General features: G+C 44.6%; 1 protein-coding gene across 11 annotated transcripts in view; it reads right to left on the reverse strand.

The window, feature by feature from the left end:
* The window catches only part of DGLUCY (D-glutamate cyclase), a 119,386-nt gene that overhangs the window by 70,089 nt on the left and 36,309 nt on the right, over positions 1 to 12,988 (reverse strand). For 6 of the 11 annotated variants that reach the window (XM_074365140.1, XM_045505670.2, XM_074365144.1 and 3 more), the window contains exon 1: positions 8,368 to 8,415. The exons of 3 other annotated variants lie outside the window; for them this stretch is intronic. In XM_074365140.1, coding sequence (XP_074221241.1) covers positions 8,368 to 8,394 — 27 coding nt within the window. In that variant the 5' untranslated portion in view covers positions 8,395 to 8,415. Of the gene's footprint in view, positions 1 to 8,367; positions 8,416 to 9,831; positions 10,051 to 12,988 lie in introns of those variants that run through there. 2 more of the 11 variants (XM_010968692.3, XM_010968696.3) reach the window with 2 other exon arrangements.

Raw genomic sequence — 12,988 nt, forward strand, 5'->3', positions numbered from 1 at the left:
GTCTCGCAAACCACAGCACGACATTGCTCCATCACCAGGGCCCGATCTGACCTCCGTACTTCCATCCTCAAACAATGGCCTGCTAGAGTATACAGCTTCCAGAAGGGACATTCTCTCTGATGCTACCCATGGAGGGCAGTGGACAAGGGAGAGTCTTTCAGAGACAGAATCCCAGGCACCCCTGTCTGACTCCGGAACTCAAATCTTCCAGGGGACATGAAGTGGCTCCTTGTCAATCCTCTTCTGTACGAGCCTGGATGAGTGACTGCATCATGATGTTTCCCCTCCTCCTCTTTAATAAATGCAAGTAGTTTTTATTCCAAGTACCTTACTTTTTCTCCACTATTAAATGCCGGGGGTGTTTAAATTGATCATTTAGCTGTCAGTTGACAGATTATTAAGAGCAACATCCAAACCTGATCAAAAAGAATGATCAGTTTTGCTTTTATATGGGCAGCCTGTGTCAGGTTGGGGAGGAGTGGTGCATTTCTGAAATTGTATGTGTGGGAAAGAGCATGCTAGGAAGTCAGGGAGCGCAGTGGAGTGGTTATCTCTTTCTGCCCTGTAATGGGTTGAATTATGCCTCCACTCCACCCCCACCCCCGAGAGAAATGCCCATGTCCTAACTCCTAGTACCTGTAAAGGTGACCTTATTTGGAAAAGGGATCTTTACAGATGTTATTAAACACAGGGTCTCGAGATGAGATCATTATGGATTCATTGAGTGGGCTCTGAATCCAATGACAACTGTCTTTAGAAGAGAAGAGAGAGACAGAACAGGAGAATCACAGGACGGGTGGTCACGTGAAGATGGAGTTTGGGACTGACTGGAATGATGAGCTTTAAACCAAGAAACACCAAGGATTCCCTGGGGCCAAAGAAGCTGGAAGAGCCAAGGAAGGATTATGCCCTACAGTCTTCAGAGGGAGTGCAGCCTTGTCCGACACCTTGATTTAGAACTTCTGCCTTTCAGAACTGTGGGATAATAAATTTCTGTTGTTTTTAGCCACCAATTTGTGCTGATTTGTTGCAGCAGCCCGAAGAGACTAACACATACCCAGACATTTTTGAGACTGTCCCTCTCCTGGCGGGGCTGTCAATCACTCTCTCAGAGCTAGGTGACCTATCAAAATACCCCATCCCCATGATCACAGTGTTTGGTCTGGGGACAGTAACTGCAATGGACTGAATGTTTATGTGTCCTCAGAATTCATATATTGAAATCCTAACTCCCAATGTGATGGTGTTAGGAGGTGGGGCCTCTGGGAGGTGATTAGGTCATGAGAGTGGAGCCCTCATGAATGGGATTAGTGCCCTTCTATAAGACCCAAGAGAACTCTCTTCCCCTTCCACTGTGTGAAATCATAGCGAGAAGACAGCCACCTGTGAACTGGGAAGTGGGCTTCCACCAGACACCAAATCTGCCAGTGCCTTAATCCTGGACTTCCCAGCCTCCAGAAATGTGAGAAATACATGTTTACTGTTTAAGCCACCCAGTCTGTGCTATTTTTATTTTAGCAGCCCAAACCAACTAAGTCAGTCATCGGAGAGAGCTGGCCTGAAAAGAAGCCAACAGAGAAGTGAGCAGAGATAGGGGTACAACAGGAGAGATGGGTCTTAATGATGCCATCTCTGGACCTAGAAAGAACCATGCCTAAATGCAGGTCTCCCTCCAGCCTTTTCAGTTAGTAAATTCATCTTTTTTGCATGTCAGTTTGAGCTGGGATCTTCGCTTGCAAACTTCCCAGGTCCTGATCTGCATATTCTCTCAGGTGGCCATCCCAGCAGATCTGCGCAGCCATGTGAAAGCCCTGGCTTAAAGGGGCAGCAGAAGTAGAGGTCCCTCTTGGTGACGTGCACAAGGCTCCTGATAGGTCCAGTTCTCAGAGTCTGGGCCATTGGACCTGCCTCAGCTGAACAGGCAGCCAGTTACCTTATTCAACGTGCTCTATTAATTACGAAAGATTAGAAAGAATCTCAGTCATTGCAAAGAGCAGATTCACAGCAAGAACATTACATGTGCAGCAGGTAACATTGCATCATAACAAACAAAGAATGTTGCTCGCTCATGTTCTGTAAAACATTGAAGATTTACTTCTGTTCAGCCACAGAATCAGACTGAGTTACAACCAGCCCCTCTGGGACACGAGTTTCCCTGGCAAATGCACCGTCACCTCCCAGCAGCACTTTCTCCAAGCCTCCGTGTGCTCCTGGTTGAGGAAAGCTGTGCTGTATTCAGAAATTCTAAGCTACCTCAAATCAAAAAGCAGCTGCCCCCACAGGCACCCCAGTTCCTACCTCAAGCCTTAAACCTTGCTGCACAGTGACTCCCAGAGCCAAATGTAGTAACACAATGAATGCAGAAACCCCAGAGTAAAGAGAAGGCAGCAAGGAGGAGGGATACACAGTGCTTCCTTTTGTTTAACTCCTTGGGAGTGAGTTTCATTCTCAGTTGGCTGGGTGTGCAGCTTCCAAACATTTGACTATGAAAGCCAAATGATGCTTCCATTTAAAAATCAGACACAACTTGAAGAGTTGTTACAATGAACCTTAACCTGATGCATCAGGCTTTGTGAGTAAGAGTTAAAAGTTTCTGAAAAAATGGTTAGTTTCCTTTACCATTGACGGAGCCCCTTCTGTGTGTTAGGCAACATGCTTAAGCGCCGGAACTGCCAGTGGGAAAGAGGCATGTGACACTGTGATGACAGCACCAGGCAGTTATGTCCTGGGAGGTGTTGCATGAGCTGAGTTGGGACAGACAACTGGAAATCAGCCATAGGAGGAAGGGAGAAGGCAGCACTGCGGTGAAGGCATGTCCCGGGGCACGAATCTGCAGCCCCCAAGCGGTTGGCACACCTGGAGTAAAGTTAGAGAGGGGTTGGAAAGGTAGACAAGAAATGGATCAGGAAGGGTCATGTGATTAACCTAAGGAATGTGAACTTCAGCCAAGAGCTTTGGGAACACTGACGAGCAGGAGGATGCTGAACAGACAGCACTGGAGAGATGACCCTGGCAGTGGGGGATGGAAGTAGAGAAGGCCCCTCAAGGTCTCTTTGACATAGCTATGTGAGAAGCAATCCCCTCAGTGGTAGGGGAATGAGAGGAAGGGGAGATTCAAGGAATTGGAAGAGGTAGACTCATCAAGACAGAATACTTGATCAAATGTAAAAGATGCCATGAGAAGAAGGAATCCAAGATAATTACTGGATTTCTTTTTTCTGGCATGGGCAACTGGGGTAATAGTGACATTCCTGAAAATAAGGGATACAAGTAGAGGGGTAAGTCCTGGAAGAGACTGATGAGGAGTTTGGCTTTAGAATGCTAAGTAGGAAGAGCCTGTGGGACAGCCACAAGCAGAGGGTCACGAGAAGCTGGACATTCAGATGTCAGAAGAGAGATCTGTATGGAGCTGTCAGCTTATGCATGGTTGAGGACAGACACCAAGGGAGAGGGCAGAAGGCAAGATGAGCAGGGGGCGGGACACAGAGACCCAGGGGATATTCAGGGAGTGAGTGGAACAGGAGGTCTCTGTGAAGAAGACTGCAAAAAGTCCAGCAAACTAGGGTGGAAACCTAGAGGGTAGAGCCACGGTGTGAGAAGCTCAAGGTGCAGGGGCATCCAACAGCACCAAAGCTCCAGAGATGGAGCCAGATCAGGGAGGAAAAGCGCTGTCTGGGACCTGGAGTATGGCTGCCTTTAGTGACTTTAGTCTGAGCATTGATCATGAGAACAGAAACCAGATTGCAATGGGTGATGGAGGACTGAATGGGCAGGTAGGCAGTGCAGATGGCCAGTGTAGACGATTCTTTAAAGAAGATTGGCTGTGAAGAGAGAGAGAGAAAGAGACACTGAAGAGAGAAGTTAGACAGAAATACAGGATCAAGAACTGGGTATTTTTCAGATTGGAGAGATTGAACATGTTCAGGTATTGATGAGAAATGTTGGTAGAGATGAGGCTGAAGATGTGAGTGAGAGAGCAATGACTGGAGGAAGGTCTCAGGGGCACAAGGGGAAGGTCAGCTGTGGGCAGGAACACATCTATTCCCTGGCATGGGAGGGATGGAGAAGAGTAGGGGATATGTTGGGTGGCTGAGCAGGCAGACTTTGAGAGAGTTTCTTGGGACCTTAAATTTGTTCCATTTTATCAATGGACAAGATGGATTCTCTGTCAATGGCAATGACAGAAAATGAAATGGAGGTTTAAAAAAAGGGTTGATGAAAGAGGGACAGTCAGGAGGAGATGCCAAAGGCAATGAACAGGGAAGTATTTAGGGACACCTGGAAGGGTTTCCAGGCACCCTTGGGCCCTAGGACAGCCCAGAAAGTCATGATGGACCAATTCCTCCAGCAGCAGTCAGCACCCCAGGAAGGAGCAGGGCAAAAAAGTCCTAGAAGTGAGGTGTAGCTGGGTGGAATCACACAGAAGGATAAGTGGAGGAGAGTGGTTAGAGAGAGATGCTGGTTACAGAGAGAAACTGACCACCATAGTCAAATGAAGTCGACCCCTGAGTTAACAATAGTCACTGGTTCAGGTGTTTTACAGAAGGGCCATACCCTTAGTCACCTTGGTTTTCAAAGCATAACTCTTCACAATTCTATGCAGTCAAAAGGACACAGCTTAGTTTTCCAGAGAGCTGGGGCTGCACGTTAACTTATCTTCAAAATTATTGCAGGACACATACCAATTGCCAGCACTGAAATTGAATCAGTAATTTACAAACTCCCAACAAACAAAAGTCCAGGACCAGATGGCTTCACAGGTGAATTCTACCAAACACTGAGATGAGAGTTAACACCTATCCTTCTGAAACCATTCCAAAAAATTGCAGAGGAAGGAAAACTTCCAAACTCATTCTATGAGGCCACCATCACCCTGATACCAAAACCAGACAAACATATCACACAAAAAAGAGAAAATTACAGGCCAATATCACTGATGAACATATCTTCAACAAAATACTAGCAAATTGACTCCAACAAATACTAGCAAAAATCTTCAACAAAATACTAGCAAATTGACTCCAACAAATACATTAAAGGGATTATACACCATGATCAAGCAGGATTTATCCCAGGAATGCAAGGATTTTTCAATATCTGCAAATCAGTGTGATACATCATATTAACAAATTGAAGAATAAAAACCATATAATCATCTCAATAGATTCAGAAAAAGCGTTTGATAAAATTCAATATCCATTTATGATTAAAAACTCTCCAGAGAGTGGGTATAAATGGAACATACCTCAACATAAAAAAGGCTGTGTATGACAAACCCATAGCTAACATTATATGCAAAGATGAAAAGCTGAAAGCATTCCTCTAAGATCAGGAACAAAACAAAGATGCTCACTGTTACCACTTTTATTTTAGTTTTGGAGGTTCTAATCACAGCAATCAGAGAAGAAAAGGAAATAATAGGAATCCAAATTGGAAAGGAAGAAGTAAAATTGTCATTGTTTGCAGATCACACAATACTATACATAGAAAATCCTAAAGGCACTACCAGAAAACTACTAGATCTCATCAATGAATTGGGTAAAATTGCAAGATTCAAAATTGATATACAGAAATCTATTGCATTTCTATACACTAACAATGAAATATCAGAAAGAGAAATTAAGGAAACAATCCCATTTACCATTGCACAAAAAGAATAAAATACCTAGGAATAAACCTACCTAAGGAGGCAAAAGACCTGTACTCTGAAAACTAGAAGACTCTGATGAAAGAGGCTGAAGATGACACAAACAAATGAAAAGACATACTGTGTTCTTGGATTGGAAGAATCGATATTGTTAAAATGACCATTCTACCCAAGGCAATCTACAGATTCAATGAAATCCCTATCAAATTACCAATGGCATTTTTCACAGAACTAGAACAACAAAAAAATTAAATTTATATGGAAACACAGAAGACCCCCAAATAACCAAAACAATCTTGAGAAGGAAGAATGGAGCTGAAGGAATCATGTGCCCTGACTTCAGACTACAAAGTTACAGTAATCAAAACAGTATGGTACTGGCACAAAAACTGACACACAGATCAATGGAACAGGATAGAAATCCCAGAAATAAACCTATGCACTTATGGTCAATTAATCTACAGTAAAGAAGGCAAGAATATACAATGCAAAAAAGATAGTCTCTTCAATAAGTGACACTGAGAAAACTGAACAGCTACATGTAAAAGAATGAAATTAGAACATTCTCTAACATAATATACAAAAGTAAACTCAAAATGGATTAAGGACCTAAATATAAGACTGGATACTATAAAATTTCTAGAGGAAAACATAGTCAGGACATTCTCTGACAAAAATCTCAGCAATTTTTTTTGGGTCTGTCTCCTAGAGAAATGGAAAGAAAAACAAAAATAAACAAATGGGACTTAATTAAACTTAGAAGCTTTTGCACAGCAAAGGAAACCATAAATAAAATGAAAAGACAACCTATGGATTGAGAGAAAATATTTGCAAATGATGCTACTGACAAGGGATTAATTTCCAAAATATATAAACAGCTCATACAGCTTGATGCATAATATATTAAAAAAAAAACCCAATCAAAAAATGGGCAGAAGATCTAAACAGACATTTCTCCAAAGAAGACATATAGATGGCCAACAGGCACATGAAAAGATGCTCAGTATTGCTAATTATTAGAGAAATGCAAGTCAAAACTACAATGTGATATCACCTCCCACCAGTAAAAATGGCCATCATTAAAAAGTCTACCAATAATAAATGCTGGAGAGGGTTTGGAGAAAAAGGAAATCTCCTTTTTTCCAACTGTCAGCGGGAACATAAATTGGTGCAGCCACTATGGAGAACAGTATGGACGTTCCATAAAAAACTAAAAATAGACTTACCATATGATCCAGCAGTCCCACTCCTGGGCATATATCCAAAGAAAACTGTAATTTGAAAAGATACATGCACCCCAGTGTTCACAGCAGCACTATTTACAATAGCCAAGAGATGGAAGCAACCTAAGTGTCCACTGACAGAGGACTGATCAAGAAAATACAAAAATATACAATGGAATATTATTTTGCCATAAAAATGAAATAATGCCATTTGCAGCAACATGGATGGACCTGGAGATTATCATTTTAAGTGAAGTAAGTCAGACAGAGAAAGATAAATACCACATGGTAGCACCTATATGTGGAATCTAAAAAATGATACAAATGAACTTATTTACAAAACAGAAATAGACTCACAGACACAGAAAATAAATTTATGGTTACCAAATAGGAAAGTGGGGAAAAGGTGAACGATAAATTAGGAGTTTGGGATTAATGCTGTGGAATAAAATTCATATTTATGGCAAGACAAGAAAAATTTAAACATAAAAATTCTTCTCTGTCCTTTGACCTCCTCTCTCCCTGCACTGTGCATCGTGTACCTGTCAAACCTCCCCCATCGGCAGGAATACCTGCTCAACCGCAAAAAGCAACATTCTCTGAGCATCAACAGGCAACTCCTTAAAAGATAACATTCCTTCTTGATTTTGTAAGAGGTCACATGACCCACCAGGATGACACTTAAATCTGGATTATATAAACTGTCAATAAGATGTCATTTGATGGACAGCCCTCTGGCTCAAAAAACTTATAAAACTGTGCCTTGATTTCTAATCAGCAGAGCAGTTCTCAGAGCTTTCTGAGATGTTCTTCCCGGGTTACAATGCTTAAATTTGGCTTGAATAAAATTTTCCCTTTCATTCTTAGATCAACTGATTAATTTTTGGTCAACAACATAAACACACTACTATATATAAGATAGATAAACAACAAGGACCTATTGTATAGCACAAAGAACTATATTCAATTTCTTCTAATAACCCATAATGGAAAAGAATCTGGAAAAGAACATATATATATAACTAAATCACTTTGGTGTACACCTGAAACTAATACAACATTGTGAATTAACTATACTTCAATTTTTAAAAATGAGTAAGAAAAATTATTGCAGGACAAAAGGAAGTCATTTAGCTTCTCTGCTGGACAGTTCTCTCCAAGAGAGTGAAGGAAGAAGACCCAAACTACTTGACCTCACATAACTGCCGGAAGAATAAAATAAATTCATGTATGTTCAAGAAATACTTTGAGAGCTATAAAACGGGGCACAAATGAAATATCACCTTAAGGCAGGCTGGGAAATCCTTAAAATCTAAATAACAAAATGCACTCAAAAAAAATGTTTTTTTAATGCAAATACCATCTAGCAATTTGGCAGATTGCCTGGAAAGGCTGCAAAATCTGTTAAGGAGAAAGTTACGTTTGGTTTTTTTGCATCTGTCATCCTCAACTGAAAAAAGGGAGAGGTTAATCGAAATTAATTAAAAGAGAGCATACCTGTGTGCCTGGCGTGTACACGCTCATAAATCCATACAAATGCAGGCTCTAGGTAGAAGAGAACCATTATTCTCAAAAGCAAAAGTAGCAACAATCTGCTAGGCCTCTGGGAAGCAGGGACAGAAGGTGGGGCGTGAGGTGGGGAATGCAAAATGCTTGAACAGGCAGCTCCTGCTTCAGTTGCCCTGCTGCAGTGTGAGCCTGGTGTTTCAGAACTTTCAGAGTCACATGTGAAATTCTCCCATTTCCTAAGGATGCTCAAATTTATAAGTAAAATTTGTCAGAGGTCACCAGTTGATCTCCTGGGATCTAGCCCTGCAGCTAGAAGTCACATCTGATGCTTTAAGATGTTTCATCATAATTATGCACAAGCCACAGTTGAGCTTTCTCTCAGGCGACCCCACCCTGCCCTGCCCTGCCTCACCCCATGCCACCTTCCTCCTCCTTCTTCCTCACCTTCACTCCACCCCTCCAGGAAAGCCACTTTCCCTTTGCTTTCTGCTCCTGGACCTCTCGTTCCCTTCCTTTCAGCTTGCACCGTTATCTTGAAGACACAAAGTAGCTTCCCTCCTCTGCATGCCAATCAGTGCCAACGTCTGTCTTCCTGCCAACACAGTCTCACCCTGCCACCCGCCCCAACATGTGATGGCTCTTGCCTGGGAAGGAAGGGGGATTGCAGCGGGCTCTCGATCGTCCGTAATGAAGGAGGGGCAGGGAGGCACAGGTAATGCTAGAGAGGAGACACCCCAAAGTCACAAGGCTTTGTCTCTAGTGTTTGGTGGCCCACAGGTCAGAAGCCCACCACTGCGGTCACCTGTGCCACGTCGGTCCCGGCGCCCCAGTGGAGACTGACACAGAGGGGCTAATGGCCTGGAGAAAGCTCTGCCTCCAGCCAAGGTGGAGGTAATGGCCTGGATGCTGCCTCGCCTCCACCTTTCCTTCCTCCACAGGTCCCTGCCTGTGTCCTGTGGGTGCCCGGCAAACTACGACCAGCTGACTGCCCATGTCTGCTGCGGCCCGGAGTTCCTGCAGTCCCTGCCACCCCCCCCCCCCCCCCCGTTTTGCCCATTAGCTTCATGGCCCCTTCATCAGCAAGCTTGTGGCCCAAAGGCCAACAGTTCTAACAGGTTTCAGTTTCACTTTCTGTGCTCTCACAGGACCTTGGGGTCCTCAGGGCAATGACCTGCACTGGAAGGCTTCTGGAGGGGGAGGACAGAGAGGAGACAAGCTCCCCATACCAGAGGCGTGGTCAGTCATCAGGCGCTACCTGTCCTGAGCCCAGCCTAGAGAGGAACAGATGGGGCCCCCATGGAGGATTTCAGGGAATTTTCTGCCCTGCTTAACTGGTTTTGCCCTAGGCAGGCTCTGAAGACCTTCAGCCCTTGGAGTGGGTAGGGTGTATGGATGTCGCCTGGGGCAGAGGAGGGGGGTGGCTGTGCTGTGTTCCTTGCCCTCCTGACTTACTGTTTGTTTGGGACGTCTGGACTAGGGCTACAAACAGTTCCTCTCTTTGTTTCCACCGCCTTGCAGAATGTATGCTTCCCGCAAAAAGGCACAACGCTCCCCTTTCTTCGGCTTGCCCGCCTGCGCCACCCGGGTTGTTCTGCAGGGCTCGGGTCTGCAAGCCCAGGCCAGCCCCAGCACTGTCGCAGCCTCGCTCCACAGCCTGTGCTCACGTGGCCTGTGCAATGGCGGGTGGCCTCCTAGGCAGGCAGCCAGTCCCAGTTCTTAAAGCTGCAGAGCCCCCGGTGGGTGGATGCAGGCTTGTGTCCAGTTTCCCTGCAGGAGTTAGCCTGACCTCCCTTGAAATAGGGATGCATAATGCAAGAGCCTAGCTCACATCACCTGCGGAACTTTAAAAATTCTAATGCCTGGATGACAGCCCCAGAAATTCTGATGTAATTGATCTGGAAGTGCAACCCGGGCCCCAAGGATTTTCAAAGCTGCCCAGGAGATGCGAATGTGCAGCCAGTCTTGGGAATCACCATCAGTGATTTTCAAACTTTAGTGTGCTCAAGAATTACCTGGGGACCCTGTTAAAATCCAGGTTCTGATCCAGAATGTCCGGGATGAGGCTGAGGTTCTGCATTTCTGACAAGCTCCCAGGAGATGTAGCTGCTTTTAGTCCACAGACCACAATGAATAGTCGAGAAGATGGTTGGACCTGCCGCCCCAACTTGGAGGCCTTGGTAAGTTTCTCTCTAGGCCTCAGTTTCCTTGTCAATCACTTGGTCATCTGTTGTGAGGATTAACCACAACAGCACTCAGTACTCAGAAAGTGCTCAGAAGATGCTGGCTTGTATGAGCTTTAGCCAGATGCCTTCTTCACGAGAAGACCAGATCTCCTTCTTCTGATCTGTGCTGTGTTTCATGCCCTTCCAAGGATGGCTCCTTGGAAGCCATAAGGACTTCTCTTTTGCCCCAGGATTAAGCCCAAACACCATATGAGATCCCTTAGCAAATTTCCTGCTTGCACCTGTGGCTTCACCTTTCCCGCCTCCATGAATGTTGGCACCCTCACCTCAAAACACAAGGCACACACCAAAGCCCACTGCAGGCCCCCCCTTTGAACTCCAGGCCCTTGCCTTTCCCTCCCTAAACCTGGCCCACTATTCCTGCCTTCTTCCTCCACCTGGCTAACTTCCTCCCTTTCCTTATGACTTAGCACAGGTGTGACTTCCTCCACAGCCTTTCCTGGGTCCCAAGTACAGGTGAGCGTCCCCCTCCATGTTCCCACAGCATGCCATGCTTCTCCTCTCGAATCCCACACCCTTAGGCGTTGTGCACAGCGATGTACTTTTCTTTCTGCCTTTAGTGGTCAGAAGCTCAGGGCAGGCTGAGCTCACTACCACATTCGATAATATTGGAATGAGTGAGTATGTAAATGAATGAATAAATTAATGGGTTTAAATGAAAGCTCTCTTATGTAATCAGAAACCCGGTGTCGTGCAGCCCTTCCCACCCAGGGTGCTATCTCTGACCAGTTGGACCTCCAGATACAGCTCTGCAAAGGTCCACAAATGACCAAGCTACCCACTCTTCCCCTTCCCCAGCCTCAGCTTGCCTGACGAGCCCTGGGTCCAAATTGCTCTGTTTGATGTCCTATTTCTAGAGAATAAAATAAAGTCAAAAGATAGTTGTTAAATTGGTCACAGAGGAGCCAGATCCCATCTATTAATGTTAAACATTATTAGACAACAGCCAAAAGATGGAGACAACCCGTCTCCATCAACACGAATGGATATACAACTCGTGGCATGAACGTACAACAGAATTTTATTCAGCCACAAAAAGGAATGAAGTTCTGATATAGGTGACAATATGGCTGAACCCTGAAGGCATTATGCTAAGTGAAATAAGCTAGTCACAGAAGGAGAGGTGTTGTCTGATTCCACTTATATAAGATAACCAGAATTGGCAAATTCATAGAGACAGAAAGCAGGATAGTGGGCACCAGGGGCTGGGGGAGAAGAATGGGGAGTTACTGTATAATGAGTGTGGATTTTCTGTTTGGGAAGATGAAAACGTTTTGGAGATGGATGGTGCTGAAGGTTGCACAACAGTGTGAATGTACTTAAAAATGCTACTGAGCTGTACACTTAAAAAATGGCTAAAATGGTCAGTTTTATGTTATGTATATATTATCACACACACACACACACACACACACACACACACACACACACACACACACACACACAATAGAAACCTTAACTTTGGCAACACCCAAACCTGTACCCCTCACAGGATGACTGTTTATATAGAAGCAGAGCTTTAGGGCCAGAAACAAGCCCCAGCCTTTCCATTTTCCTTGCAGCTTTAAAGCTGAAATGCAGAGCCCCGGAAGTTTGAACTGTGTGGACGGACGACCAGAGGTGCAAGGAATGCCAAATATTTACAGCTGGTTTTTCAGTGGGTGAGATCCAGGCAAAACTGCTAAGGGAGAGAAATATTGCACTATTCAGATAGCGTCAGAGCACACTTTGGAAAAGAAGCAATTGCTTGTGTCAAAAGAATTCAGAAGTATAACCAAGCTATTGTTTGCAATTGCTTAGCTAAAATGAGGCCCCTTCAAAAAAAAAAAAAATAAACCCAGGTAACTATTGTATGCCAGGTAATTGTAGCTATTTAAAAGTTAAGAAAAGGGAAGACAATTGAAGGGATTCAGTGGGTGATAGAAATTGGAATTTAAGATACTTTTCCTAAAGAGACACCTCAACCTGAATTAGATGTGGAGCTTCCAGAAATGGTCGCCTCTGACAATGCCGAGGGCCGAGGGATTAGTCCTCAAAAGTTGATTTGGCCTCTGGTTGGAATCAAGGTTTCTGCAAACTGTTGCAGGGAGACCAAAGTCCATTTCCTGTTTCAGCTCCTTTGAGCTAGAGTATCCAGGCCCTGGCTGGAAACCCAGAGGAGAAACCAGCAGCCATCAGCCAGCACCCTTAGCATCCTTATGCTCATTTTTACATAAGCCCAAGGAAGTTTAAGTTAGGGCAGGAAAAACGCAAGTTCTCGTCTGCTGGCTCCACAGGGGTAGCTGGGCAGGACTTGGATTCTGGTTTCCTGTTCAGGCTGGGTCTCCATGTGGGCCTCTGCCTTCTCAGGTGTCACACAGCTTTCC

Source organism: Camelus bactrianus, chromosome 6 (genome assembly GCF_048773025.1).
Source record: "Camelus bactrianus isolate YW-2024 breed Bactrian camel chromosome 6, ASM4877302v1, whole genome shotgun sequence".
Taxonomy (NCBI): Eukaryota; Metazoa; Chordata; class Mammalia; order Artiodactyla; family Camelidae; genus Camelus; species Camelus bactrianus.